Below are 13046 nucleotides of genomic sequence, written 5' to 3' on the forward strand. Positions count from 1 at the left end.
AGAAATTTACAAATGATACGCGATATATCCACGTCGCTCGCGAAACGTCCGACGAAACGTCGGACGATTCAGTTATCTCTCTACCGAATCACCTCGAGGCTTCCCAGAAACGGCATTCATTTTTTTTCCGCGAATAAGCACGCGTGTGCATCGTCGCAGACCGAGCGAGACGACCGTACGCCCGTACGGACGGTCAGTCGAAGGGGAGAGAAAATGCGTGTGCGGTGCGTGTGCACGCACAGGCGTTCGCGTTTGCCGGCGCGACGGCGCGTTCTCCGGAGGGCTACCGGCGACTACACGGGGTGGGAATAAAGGGGAAGGCCTGCCGCGTCGCGTCTGGAGATGTTTGCGCCTCATTAACGTTAACCTCATTCAACGCGAATGCAGATGCATTCACGAGGCAAGGCGCGCGTTCGTCTCCAGCAGTCTCACGCCTGGCTCTCCTCTCTCGTCGCATGACGAGCGCCAGCCTCGCGTGTGGGCGCGCTGAATATCGCGGCGTTTGCGTGTTTAGAGAGACACAGACAGCTTTTTCAGTTTATCAAGTCATGGGAAAATTTAATTGTCGAGGTATACGCATTTTTCCTTGAATCTACATTTGAAGGAAACAGAGAGAGAAAAGGGGAAGGAATATTTCAGAGAAGAAAATTAAATTTACTTTTGTCGCATTTTTTTTCTACTCTGATGAATAAGCGGATCGTCTTCGCGTATCGTCTCTCTTTTCTTCGAGAACCCCCCCCGTTGCGAGAATCTCTCTTCACAATGCCGTGGCACGGTCTTCAACAGGTATAAACGCGCCACTGCGTTGCTGCACCAGCAGGGAGTGCAACGTGAGCTAATCACAACGCTGCTCGTCGTACGGTGTATCTCGCATTGACAAACGGACAATGGACTTTCATTGCAAACGCAGAGAAACTGCGCCGCATTGTTCGCCGAAGCTGAAGATGCGGAAACTTGAAAAGGTTTCTCAACCACGAGAAAATCTCGTTTGTCGAAATCAACGTAAATTATTAAAGATTATCGCTACAATTATTAACACACATTCCCCGAAAAGGGAATTCCCCCCCCCCCTCTCTCTCTCTCTCTTCTTTCATAATATACACATAATATTTATATAATTTACATGTGTAATTTAAAGTGACAACAAACCTGTTATATTCTGCACGGGGGGGGGGGGGCGTCGCGTATCACATCCGTAAGTGATAGCGTTCGATTCGCAGAAAGTGACATTTTGAATTATCTCTACGAGAGCTATAACGCCTAACGATAACCTTGTTAAAGCTCGAAATACATGTATACTTTGTCCTTATAAAAGTGCTCCCGCGTTTGTCAGTGCGGGATAGCGCTTTGATAGCGTATCACCTTTATTGTACCTATTATGAAGGCTTGCGATCCAATCTGTGATGAATTATCCATTAGATGCGATCGATTTCGCGCAACGTATACACACAGACAGAAAGAGAAGGAGATAAAGAGAGAGAGAGAGAGAGAGACGCGCACACACACACACACACACACACACACACAAGATACAACGGGATTGCTCGACGAAGATTAACCCATTCGCCTCGCGCGTCGTCTATGTTCTAAATATAAAAAGACAAGCCCGTTCCCTCGGCAGGAGGGAAAAAGACTACGGTAAGACTCAATCGCAGGAGCTTTGGAAAGATCGAAAAATCAAACGCGACTCTTTCGTGCGAGCCCGATAATGAAAGTGGGGTCACGCTTTTCGCCTTCCATCGATCGAGTTCCCAGAATTGTATAAGATCCAGATATCTTAATATTTTAATATTTTGATTGTAAGAGATTTACAATTGCGCAAAAGTTATTCTCGAGATAAGCTAACGCGATAATCTAAAGATTAAGAGGAATTCTAGACGGAGAGAACGTAATACTTTCTCCTAATTTGTTTAACGTATCGCAGATACAAGCTTGATATATATTCTTAACATATTCAGATTTATCAGACGGTTCACTGGATCTCTCCGTTCTGCTACTCCGGATTGATTATTTGAGGAGATAGCGGGGCCTGCGAAATAGGATCTGTACTTAACACGTGAGAATGCAGTTCACCAAAAATTCTCAGTAGCGAGCGACGGGGTTAAGAGGGGGAGGAAACCACGCACGTGCACGCGTTTCTAACGCATGGCCACGTGGATGCTCTGAATGTGTCGAGTGGTTCCTGGCCCCATTTCCGTGCAAAAAAAAGAGATGGATAAATTATCTGGTCGGAAATCGGGTGTATCGCAATATCGCCGCGTTATCTCGGATAACGACGGCGCCGCGTACGTTTACAGCCGAGATACGATTATCGCGATCTTATCGCGACGGAAAACGAGCGCGAGAGAGAATCTCCGCGCGCCGGGATCGTCGTGTCGTCGGTGCAGTCACGCGCGTGCCGCTTTTCCAGGCCGCGCGCGGCGGAAATTTTTCCTCGCCTCGAGACGAAAGAATGCGCCTCGTGCGTGACAGATCTTGTTTACTGAGCATCGTCGCTGAGACCAGCGAGACCTCGGACGAAGCTAAAATAACGGAGCAATGCAGCGCGGTTAAATCACGTGATGTGTAGGCATGAGACTTAATACACGCCATTGAATATTGCGGATGTGTGTTTTACGTAATTACTAATTGTGAGAGGTGGATTAAAGTGTTTTTACTTTTCGCGAGAACGCGAACTTTCGCGTGGAATCGAATATATACCGTCGTCGCTTCCGAATATATCCCGCCGAAGACTGGCCTCGGGATAGAAATTATGAGCCTTCGGGCCATCCGGTATCGCTCGGGCGGCTGGTATCGCTTTAATTCGATAACCTGTTTCTTTTTTATACGTCGGCTCCGCTCTCACGGCACAGACGCTCCTCTTCGCCGCATCGTTGTTTGGTCCGATTTTTTCCTCCGCTGCCCGACCCTATACACACGCATTACCGAGTGACCAGGTCGGGCCCGTGGCCGTGAAAGTTCTCTGTTTCACTACGTGAGCCCCGCGTCACGGCCGTGCTCGCACGTCCTTCCGATAGCAGCGGACCCCCCGATCGGAGGGGTCCGACGTGTCGTATGCGGCGAGCTTGTGTGCTCGAGGTAAGGAAGAAATTTTCGAAAGCGATGACGAGCCTTTTCGAGCGGAACGACGTGACGCGATCTTATTTGAGAGCGAGCCGCATAACGTCTTTATTGCGTCGCATTGCATCGCGAAGGTACGAATTTGGCTTGAAATGGCGTAGGGGAAAAAATATACCTTTATAAACTGTAATTGTTACAAATTATACACACATGTTCCAACTTTCGCCTCGGCTCTGTTGCAGTTTCAGAGATTCGGCGAGATCTCGTCGAGTAAATCTCTGCGACCCCTATTTCGCGGTTCAATAAAGCGATTCGTCGACGAGCAAACACTCAACTCATACTCGCACAACAGACAACGACGACTCTTGAGCACGACCCCTTTTTCTATTCTGGTGCGTGCACGTCGACGCCTGCTCGTCCACGAGTTTTTTATATTAGCTCTCTCTCTCTCTTTTTCACGCGCGTGTTTGCAGCCCTCTCGGGGCGCACTCTTCCTCGAGATTCGCTCGTCTTCGAGGCCGGCTACGTGAGCTGAAACCCCATTGTTGGCCGATCTACAGTGAGAGGAATTTCTAGGAGCGGAGAAGCGTCATTATGCGTTATGCACAAGCAAGAAATGATTGACTCACGAGAACATTGCAGAAAAATGATTGCATGACCGACGCTCGTGATCTCGCTGACAGTTTCGAGAGCGCCGATATTGTAGAATGTATGATGTTGTATTACGTAGCGTCTTTTACATTACAAGTCGCAAAATTCAGTCTTGAGATTATTTTAACCGATCTGACTACTCGATTGTTATAAAAGAAAAAAATGTGTGTCTGTAATCTGAAGATGCAAAGATCGATGACCGACGCGTCTGATGACGCAAGAGGGATAAATATTTTGCGGCGAGCCTCATCCGCGTAATGTCGTAACGTTATAGTTTGCGGACGGAATGGTATCGTGCGTTACGGCCGTAAATCTTTCTAATGCGGTTAATATAGAATACGATATCTGGATTATTCATGAGTGTATTCACCGTTAGTCGGAAGTCTCGCGTTCGATCACAAGCAGAAGGTTAACAAGTCACGCGTGAAACTTATCGGTGATTTGTAAAGGGTACCCCGATAAGCGAGAAATGTACCCGACAATGAATAGATCCACACTTTCCACGTCATATCTCGCGGTTTTTAATAACCGCACGCGGCTTTGATAACTCCGCTGCTCCGAGCGTGCGTGTTGCTCCGCGCGCTCGCGAACACGCTCTCAGTCCAGCTCGCGATCAGCTGATTTGTCACGCGTCGAAAGTGTACATGTTTGAGAGCTGTGGCGCAGAACGACGGTCTTTTTGCATAAATTGATGCCTCGGCGCGCAGCTGTACTGCTCTCTTCTTCTAATCCAAAGGCGCGTCAATTATCTTCTGCGTTCGTTCATAACGAGGGCAAGATGTTTTCACTTTCTACGTTTACGTGTGCATGCGCTCGTTGTACAAGCCTGTGTGCCTTCTTACGCTTTATGTCGACTTCTGCGCCAAGCTTGGTCGAAATAACGCGATGTCCGTTACACGTGCAATTGGGCTCGCATTTATTGGCCCGCCTTTCCTCGATTATCACGCGATTCATTCATCGGCAGAATCTTGAACGTTTCTCTTCTTTTTCATCCTCGAATCGTGTGAATGGTTTTGCAAATAGGTCAGAATCTTAATAGAAACTTAACTAAGTGTACGTCGCTAATGCCGGGAGCAGTTTCTCCAATCGATGATCAACGACTAATTGGCATTTGTGAAAACGTCCCAGCCGCGTTCGCGGACGTACGACGACGACGACGACGACGACGACGATTGGCAAACGTCCCGATGAAAAGGTGGCGGTTACAAGTGGACGTAAACGCGGACGAGGTACTTTTACTCGCTCTTGAGGAAAAATGGATAATCGCCGGCGAAGAAATCGATTCGTCGTAACTTCGCGCTCGATTCAAATCACTCGATTCGTTTCGCTAAAACGGCGCGATCTCTCCGATTCCTTTTCGGATGGGAGCAGAATATTTATCACAATATGTGGCCTAACGTAAATTCGAAGCGCTGAGAACGATTAAGATGCAAACATGAACGTACCTGTATCATGTAATAATTTTTATTTAACGCGACTGAGAGAGAGATATATTATTTACAAAATTTACAAATTATTTTGCTTTCACGGCGGAGCCGTTACATGATTTTTATGCATTGTGACAGCTCTTAGCCTGACGGCGTGCATTGCGATTGCCGGTAACTGTATTTCGCTCGCCGCGCACGTGAGAAAATTGGCAGTTGGCCTACATCTGAAAAGTTGCGATTGCTTACGATCGTGTCTTTTGCATAAGTGCCTCGTAAAGGTGCTCGATGGGCTCTCTCGTGGGTTATTCTATACAAACCTCGCGATCGAGAAATAGAATTTTTTATAAGCGTGCGCACATAACTTGTGCATATCTATTCAGAGAAACAAGTATTCCCGCGGTGATTGTTTTTTTCAAATCAATCATCGCTGAAAGCAACTCACGTCAATCACGTCACTTTATAAACCGATCGATTTATCTTCGTACGATAGTAGGTTCACGTTTGCTCGTTCTAACGTCCTTGACCCGCGATTTTTGCCCCCGTGATTGATATCGCAGCGCGGACGTCCCTCCGACGTTTTCCCATTGCCCAACGCGAGAAAAATTCTCCAGCTGATAACAACTGACTACTATCGCTCCCACGGCCTGAACTTCGCATCTTTCTCGCGAGTAAAAGCGAGCCAAACAACGCTTAATAATTGGAAAGCTACTCGTGGAAAGCTGCTCTGAAAATCACTGTTTCACTTAATATTGTTAGCTCGATACAAACTTTTTTTTTCCTCGTTACAAGTGTGCCACCGCGATCGGCAGCGTAATTGTGGTGGTGTAATTTAGTGCAATTTTAAAATGTAATCTCTCAGGCGTAATTTTCGCGTCATATTCCTTGGCGCACTTTCGACATGTTAAAAGATTGATGAAACTTGCTCCCGTGCTTTCATATCTCGGCAGCTTACGGCGGACTTTTGTCGGCGGTGAATTATTGAGTTCGATATGGCCCGGGCGTTATTCGAGATTCTAAAAATTCCGCGACGAGAGATCGCTCGGTGATGTGAAAAATAAAAAAAGAAAAGATGGAAATTCCGTTCCGCTGAATGTCGCAACGCGAGAAATCGTAAAATTGTAATGCATCTCCGGCATCGTCGTGCTCGTCATCTCAGTTACGGAGAACAGTCATCGAGGCTGATATTCCGAGAGCAGCACGTGAGTGGCTTGCGGAATTCGACGTTATTACGAGCTTCGTCGCGATGCGCAGTTACGAGCATTATCACATCAATTTTAATTTATTTAGGGTAAAGAAACTCGTTGTAAGTAACGGTAACTATATCTTTATTTATCAGATAATATTCGCCAAGCAACGTGTTAGGATTACGTGAGGACAAGGCGAGGCGTTTATTACGAAAATCTCGTTTTCCCGCAGGAGAACACAGCGCGGACAGCTGCAGCTGCTGCCCTAAGTTTAGTCTTTGTGCCGCTGCAGGTTGGCAGGTGCCTGATACGAGATACATCTGCTAACCTGCACGTGTTCGCGCGTCCGCGTGTGCGTACGTGCGTGCGTGCGTGCGTGCATCCGTGCGCAGGTATACGATCCCGCATGTTCGGATTGAGGCGCGCCAGGTCGACGAAACCTCGACGAGCCGGTGTGCTGCCAGCCGATCGGTCCTCTTGTATGCAGGTTTGGGAGGCAAATCTGTTCACCTGCCGCTATCGCTAGGTGTGCCGGGCCCGACCGTGCCGGGCGTGCAGCCAGGTGCCCCGAGAAAAATCGAGAGCCACGAAGTCCACCGGTCCCGAGATTAAGGTTTGCCCCTGAGCGAGCGTAATGATAGGGTGCCGCGCTGGGTGGATGAGAGAGTGTCCAACTTTATCGTACTTCTCTTTTTTTCTCTTTCTCTTCCTGTCCACCGCTATTTATATGCGGGCGAATTTCGCCTCGCGACACGTTTGCCCATGCTCAGATAAAAATCACGATCAACCACTCATTTTTCAATTCCTTTTATTCGCAGAAGCCTCGCTTTCTTTCCTAAATACATTATATATAAATATATATGTATATATTAATATAAAAGTGAGATCTACCTATAGCGATAAGGCTACCTTTTTTATCTTTTTGAGATGGCTATTGTAAATTTTTATATAATTCTTATTCGCTGTTATCCATCTCGCGAGTAATCTAAAGTAGGACATCTCGCATCTCCCGGGCATTATAATACAGCGAGAAACCTAAATTTATTCCCCTTTCAAGAGCTTTCTGTTCGTCACAAAAGGATCCTCTACGACGTCGTTTTGTGTCGTCGTCTCTCACTCTGCGGGAACTACATCAGTCATGCATTATATGGATAATCTAAATAGAACTAGCGGGCTAGTCCTGCTACTTCTCACGCATTCAGTTACTGAAATTTAAGCTTTCCCCTTTTTACGCCTTCCTGTCTCTCTCCTCCACCCACACACTTCCCTTTCGCTTTTTGCCCCGATATATCCGTTCGTGATTCTTTCTACCGAGGGTCGAACTTCTTCCATTCACGTTGCGCGACCCCTCCTTGTCCATTAAGGCTGACCTAAGGCAAAGAGAATCCATCTCAGGTATCAGTGCTTTCTCATAATCACGCAGATGGGAAATTCGGCCATCTGTCGAGTGAGTTAATCACGAAGTGGCAAGGATAAAAAAATTAATATAAGCTGTTAAAAATCTATATCAATACTATAATCTCTCGACGATGATTCTGTGCACAATTCGTCACATTTTTAATAATTACGCATATATCACGAAGGAGTGCTCTTAATTAACGGATAATCCGTGAGTACATTCGGAAGAAAGCTCTTTTATCACGGGACCGTTGATTGATGATGGGCGTTCCTCGTGACTTTCCTCGATGATTTTTTTTTCGAGCGTTTTTCGTACGCTACTCGCATTTCCACCGTCAACTGAGAAAGAAGGTAGAACGAATGTTGCTGGGTGCAATCGACATGTTTCGACTACGTACTAGTATCGATTTTGTAGAAAAAAACGCGCACCGTTGCGTAGATACGTACATTGACCTGCCATCCGTACAGTGACACAAGGTTGTCCACCGGTGTGACATTGACAATGGTACGAACAGGCAGGTCTAATGAACCTCCTGTGTGCGTCGTTCTCCCCTCTTTTCCCCGTGACTTCCTGTCCCACCTATGTCATAGATCCGTATTTTGACCCGTACATTTAGCATTAAAATGACTTAGCAGGCACAGGTAAAGTCAGATGATTACGTAATACGTGATACATATGTTTGTTGCTTAAAAATTTAAAATATTGTTACATCAATGAAATTTATTCATGCATCCCGATATAAGATCAACCTGGACCGGAGAAAATCGATAATTTAAGAAAGAAGTTGACTCGATATCTGCGAGCTCCGGATGTAAATAACAGGATTAGGATAGTCTTGCTGGAGCTGTCACTGCTTACAAATGATTTTTGGTTTCTGATTACCGTTCCCTGTATTCAGTTTAAATAAGCTTATGTTACATGATATACGGGTCTTGTTCATTTCGCAAGTGCCGCGCGTGCGTAAATACATGTGTTGACTCTAGCTTAGTCTACAGTCCTTCTTCTGCTCGATCCGGAACGCAATAATATTGTAGTAATATTGAAAAATTAAAATTGTTTATATGAATAATTGTTTATTCAGCATATAAAAATTTATAGATTTAATTTAGCGTTCCCGTTTAAAATCCATTAACTTCCCATTGACTTGCTTCAATATTAAGGGTACAGCGTAATCGAGAGTTCGCTAATTGGAGTTTCCTTTAGCGACACGGTATCTCAGTTCCGTGCCCGCCTAGATGGAAGTCTAAGCCGTTGGACCTATTTTCCATTGTTGAGTGGAGCTGATGATCTTCGATCCCATCAACGTGTTCGATGCGATCGCGTAGGTGCTTGACCGCGTTCTTTATATGCAACGGTCGTTTTTTTTTTTTCATTGGGGTCCAGGGTCGCCCTCCAATTAAACATCGATATATAATTACAGACTCGCGTATAATTAGGGGCGGACTCCGCCGGCCTAAGAATACATCGATTTCTGTCACTGCGCATTAGCCGCGGGGTCACTGCACCGTTTATAAAACGTTCCGTAGATCCCGATGGCGAATTATAAATCGTCTGTAATGAGTGCGCCGCCTTTGAACCGTTACATGCTTACAGTTAATTCTACATCGTGGCTGTACGTAGCGGCTACGTTGCTCTTTTTGCAAGTCGAGAGGAAGAGTTCTTTGGCGATTCGGAATAAGTACCGCATGAGAGAAACGTACATTTTTCAGGATTCTCCATCCCACGAAGTTTTATAAAACGATCCGGAAACTTTGATCAATGCAGCATTGGATGCACCATTTGCGATACGGCGTTTGTATGCGCGCCGTACTACATTTGCAGCGAGGCGAATCTATCGCGCTCCATTGTCCGACACTAACGAGACGAGCTTTAATTATTCTCACATTGTTTTGCAAAGCAAAACCGTTTACAGCCGTCCGATTGTTCCCCGACGTGCCGAGACGATTTTCTGTTCTTCGTCGAATACACGTTATTTACGCGCAAAAAGCGCGTCGCGACGCGTCGATATTTTTTCGTGTTCCACTAGCCTGATTCCGTTTCGCCCGCGAAAACCGTATCATTTATACGCGTCGAGCATTTATCTGCCTCCCCCGAACACTAAAATCTCGAAATATCGCGGACGAATCTCTTTTAAACGTAGCAATTTGAACAATCGCAGATTCTAGGTTTCTAAAAAGAACCTTTTCAAAAGGAAACAAAGCTGCAGGATATTTATTACCGGGTATCAAACACTGGAGTCGTGATCCCATCGAAGAGGATCGCACGATGAATGAGAGCGCAGCGTCAGAATCGTAATCGCCCGCGGCGTCATTTCTTCGGCGCACTTATCGGCCGCGTATCGCGGACGCGCGCTCGCGGCCCGCACACGTGCAGCGATGCGCATCCGCACACGTGTCCCGTCAACACCGACGCGCGCGCGGCTCGGCTTGCGCGCCCCGAAGCCACCCACGTTAACGCTTTGTCTCCGATTGCTAAATCGCGTGTTTGGTCTACGGACGAGAAAGGGAAACGAGAGGACTCGCGCGAACGGATTGCGGTAGGCGAGAATAGGCGTAGTCGAAAAGTGATTGCGCCATTAGCCTGGGCGGAATACCGAAATAATTAAGCGGCGAAGCGCGACGAAGGCCGTCGCGAGATAGCGGGCGGAACTTCGCGAGGAGACGTAAAATAATTAGTTTTTATTTTCACTTCGCGGCGACCTTAATATAACTCACCGAAGATGTGGGTCAGTTAATTGATAATTGTTTCTTCAAGCGCGAATGCTCTGATAGATAATTTCTCAACAAAGTCTTCGAAACGGAGTTGAGATACAGCACGACAGAATGCTCGAACTCTATAATTTTTATAAAGCATTTTATGGTAAAGATAACTAGTGCAACAAGTTGCGTAACGTATATTATATTAAATACGACTGTCTCAAGAATTGATTCTTTAATTATTTAGAGAACTGCGAAGCCCAGCTCGCTATAACTAACGTTCGTTCTTTCTAATTACAGAGTCCTGGAACGTTGCACAAGGATGTCGGCGGTGCTGGTACGAAGGTCAGCGAGAAAACCATCGGTGGCGTCGGCACTGCGACCCTCACCACGCTCTCCTCCATTAATAACGCATCCAACACCGGCCGTAATAAAAACAACCCCGTATCTCACGAGGTAAGTTACAACGCCGATCGTCGGGAAGGACGAGAGCGAGAGATCCTCGGCGTATTGATCGTAGCCGGGCGATATGTCATCCCGGGCCCCGTAGATGACTTGGATAATTAACCGGTCCTGCGCTTGAATTTATTGCCCATTAATCCGCTCGCATTCGCGATCGGGCGGGCCCCGTGCATGTGCGCGCGTGGAATCGGCCCAGCCTTTCCGCCTCGCTATATCTATAAGCCCTGCGCCTGTGTGTGCGTTCGCACAGGCACATGACATTATTCAGTGCATGACTTATTGGACGCAGCATGAAGTACCGTTTACAGTTTAGTTCTACTTCTGCTGCTGTCGCACCGGCAAGGAGAGTTGAATGGTCTACTCCGTTCGCACAATATAAAGGAACCTGATCGATGAAAGTGTTTGTCTCGTCTCGAAGTTTTCCCCGAAGAAATTTTCTTTTTAACGAAGATTTGCCATTTATCTGGGTGATGGAAACGGAAAAAAAGCACGATGAACTGTTAATCAGCATCCGCGAGACTTTATGCCTCTTTTCGCGCCTTTGTTTAGGAACGGTGCGACGTGAAAGCGGAACAACTCGCGCGGGATAAAAAAAAACTCGATCTCGCCGATGACGCGATCGGGAATCGTTCACACGATTCGTCTGTTATCACGAGGGCACAATGTGCACGCGGGCCGCGCACGTAGGATTTTATTGGCCATTGTTAACGAGGAAAATTGTGCCGGCGCGGCGCGCGTCGACGCGCGCCCGCGTGCGTTTATCGGGTATCCGCATAAATTTATAGAGTAGAACTCGCTATCGGCGGCGATCGCGGCGAAACCCGCGGCGCGGCTCGTCGCGCGATTTTTGTTAACGGTTTTATCGGGGATTTACGGGACGGGAAGGGAAATTCTCTCTTGAGAGAGAGAGAGAGAGAAGTGGTCGCCGCGGACTCGCCCGCGACGCTACTCGGACGGAACTAATTGAAAATTGTTGCCGTCGGCTACCTGTTAGGTCGCGATAAATTGTGTCTCTGACGTGCGCACGCTACGACTACTCTTGTTCCATTGCCGTTTCGACGAAACCGTCACGAACTAGCTGAAACGGTATCAATTGCTCGCGCACAATTTCGTCGTCGTTCGGCGCGCAAAATAGCCAGGTAGAATTGCAGTGTATTGTTGTATCTGTGACGGTAGCGAAGCAATTAGAAGCCTCTTCTTCGAGCTGAAACTGATATCTTAACGAAGTTTTTAATCATTAGTTTTTAACGAGGACCAACCTGTTTAAGCGAATCAACGCTGTTAAATTCGTGGTGTGAAATTATGCTCAATTTGATGTCAATTTTCAATCATTCCTATAGATCGCCACTGCTCCTACTCTCAATATGTCGTTAATTTAACTAACAATGAAGTTAAAATACTACTGTTCTGTGTTAAAATAATAAATTTCAACACACATGGTAATTAAAAATTAAAACTAACAAAATGTTATTTAATCCAAGGTATTGGTTTTATTCTTGGTCCTGAAATAGCGTATCATGTTTCCTTTGCTGAACTTTCTTTCGTTAATTGAATTTACAAATGAATGCAATGAAGTTTTTCTTCATAAGGAATCACGTTGGTATCGTGTCAACGATATTGATATCATCGCCACCGACCGCAGTCAAGATCCGACGCGTATTAATCGCCTCGCCAAACGCTCATTAAGAGTTAGGTACAAAAAATTTTCTTTTCAACCTGCTGTGGTCGACGCCACTGGTTAATTTGCTCACCCGCGAACTGTCATTACGCCTGTCGCGGCCTCGATTCCACCGCTATATCATTTCTTGCACCTCCGTGGGACAAATCGCCACGTCACCGTCGTTTGTCTCCCTTAATGCTCGGCGCCTTTTTTTCGCGAGTCCATTACGTGACCGAGACGATCGGATTTCCTTGCGCAACTGTACGCGATCGCGCGATCCCTCATGCGCGTCGCGGTTTTCAGAAGCGGTTCGTGCACAAATATACGTATAAGCAGGAGCAACCTGTACACGGATACTTTTTTTTTTACCTCGCGGATTGTTGTCACGCGCTTAATGCGCTTACATCTGCATGCACCTCTCAGAGATGAAAAAAACGCGGTTCACCGTTACCGGCGCGTTGCACGCGATACATGTATTGCGCCGCGGTTTATCGAGCTCTCGGACTA

General features: G+C 46.7%; 1 protein-coding gene and 1 long non-coding RNA gene across 3 annotated transcripts in view; one reads left to right on the forward strand and one right to left on the reverse strand.

The window, feature by feature from the left end:
* The window catches only part of LOC139774521 (uncharacterized), a 144203-nt gene that overhangs the window by 107372 nt on the left and 23785 nt on the right, over positions 1 to 13046 (forward strand). For both annotated transcript variants that reach the window (XM_071709855.1, XM_071709854.1), the window contains exon 3: positions 10718 to 10873. In XM_071709855.1, the coding sequence (XP_071565956.1) occupies positions 10718 to 10873 (156 nt within the window). The remainder of the gene's footprint in view (positions 1 to 10717; positions 10874 to 13046) is intronic.
* LOC139774538 (uncharacterized) lies at positions 6447 to 10709 on the reverse strand. The gene is made up of 2 exons (XR_011718602.1): positions 8168 to 10709; positions 6447 to 8059 (listed from the first exon to the last, which is right to left on the reverse strand). It is a non-coding gene; the product is annotated as an uncharacterized lncRNA (long non-coding RNA).

This window comes from Temnothorax nylanderi, unplaced genomic scaffold, assembly GCF_030848795.1.
Source record: "Temnothorax nylanderi isolate EJ_2023f unplaced genomic scaffold, tnyl_v1.0 TNYL_tig0082_pilon, whole genome shotgun sequence".
In the NCBI taxonomy this organism is placed as follows: Eukaryota; Metazoa; Arthropoda; class Insecta; order Hymenoptera; family Formicidae; genus Temnothorax; species Temnothorax nylanderi.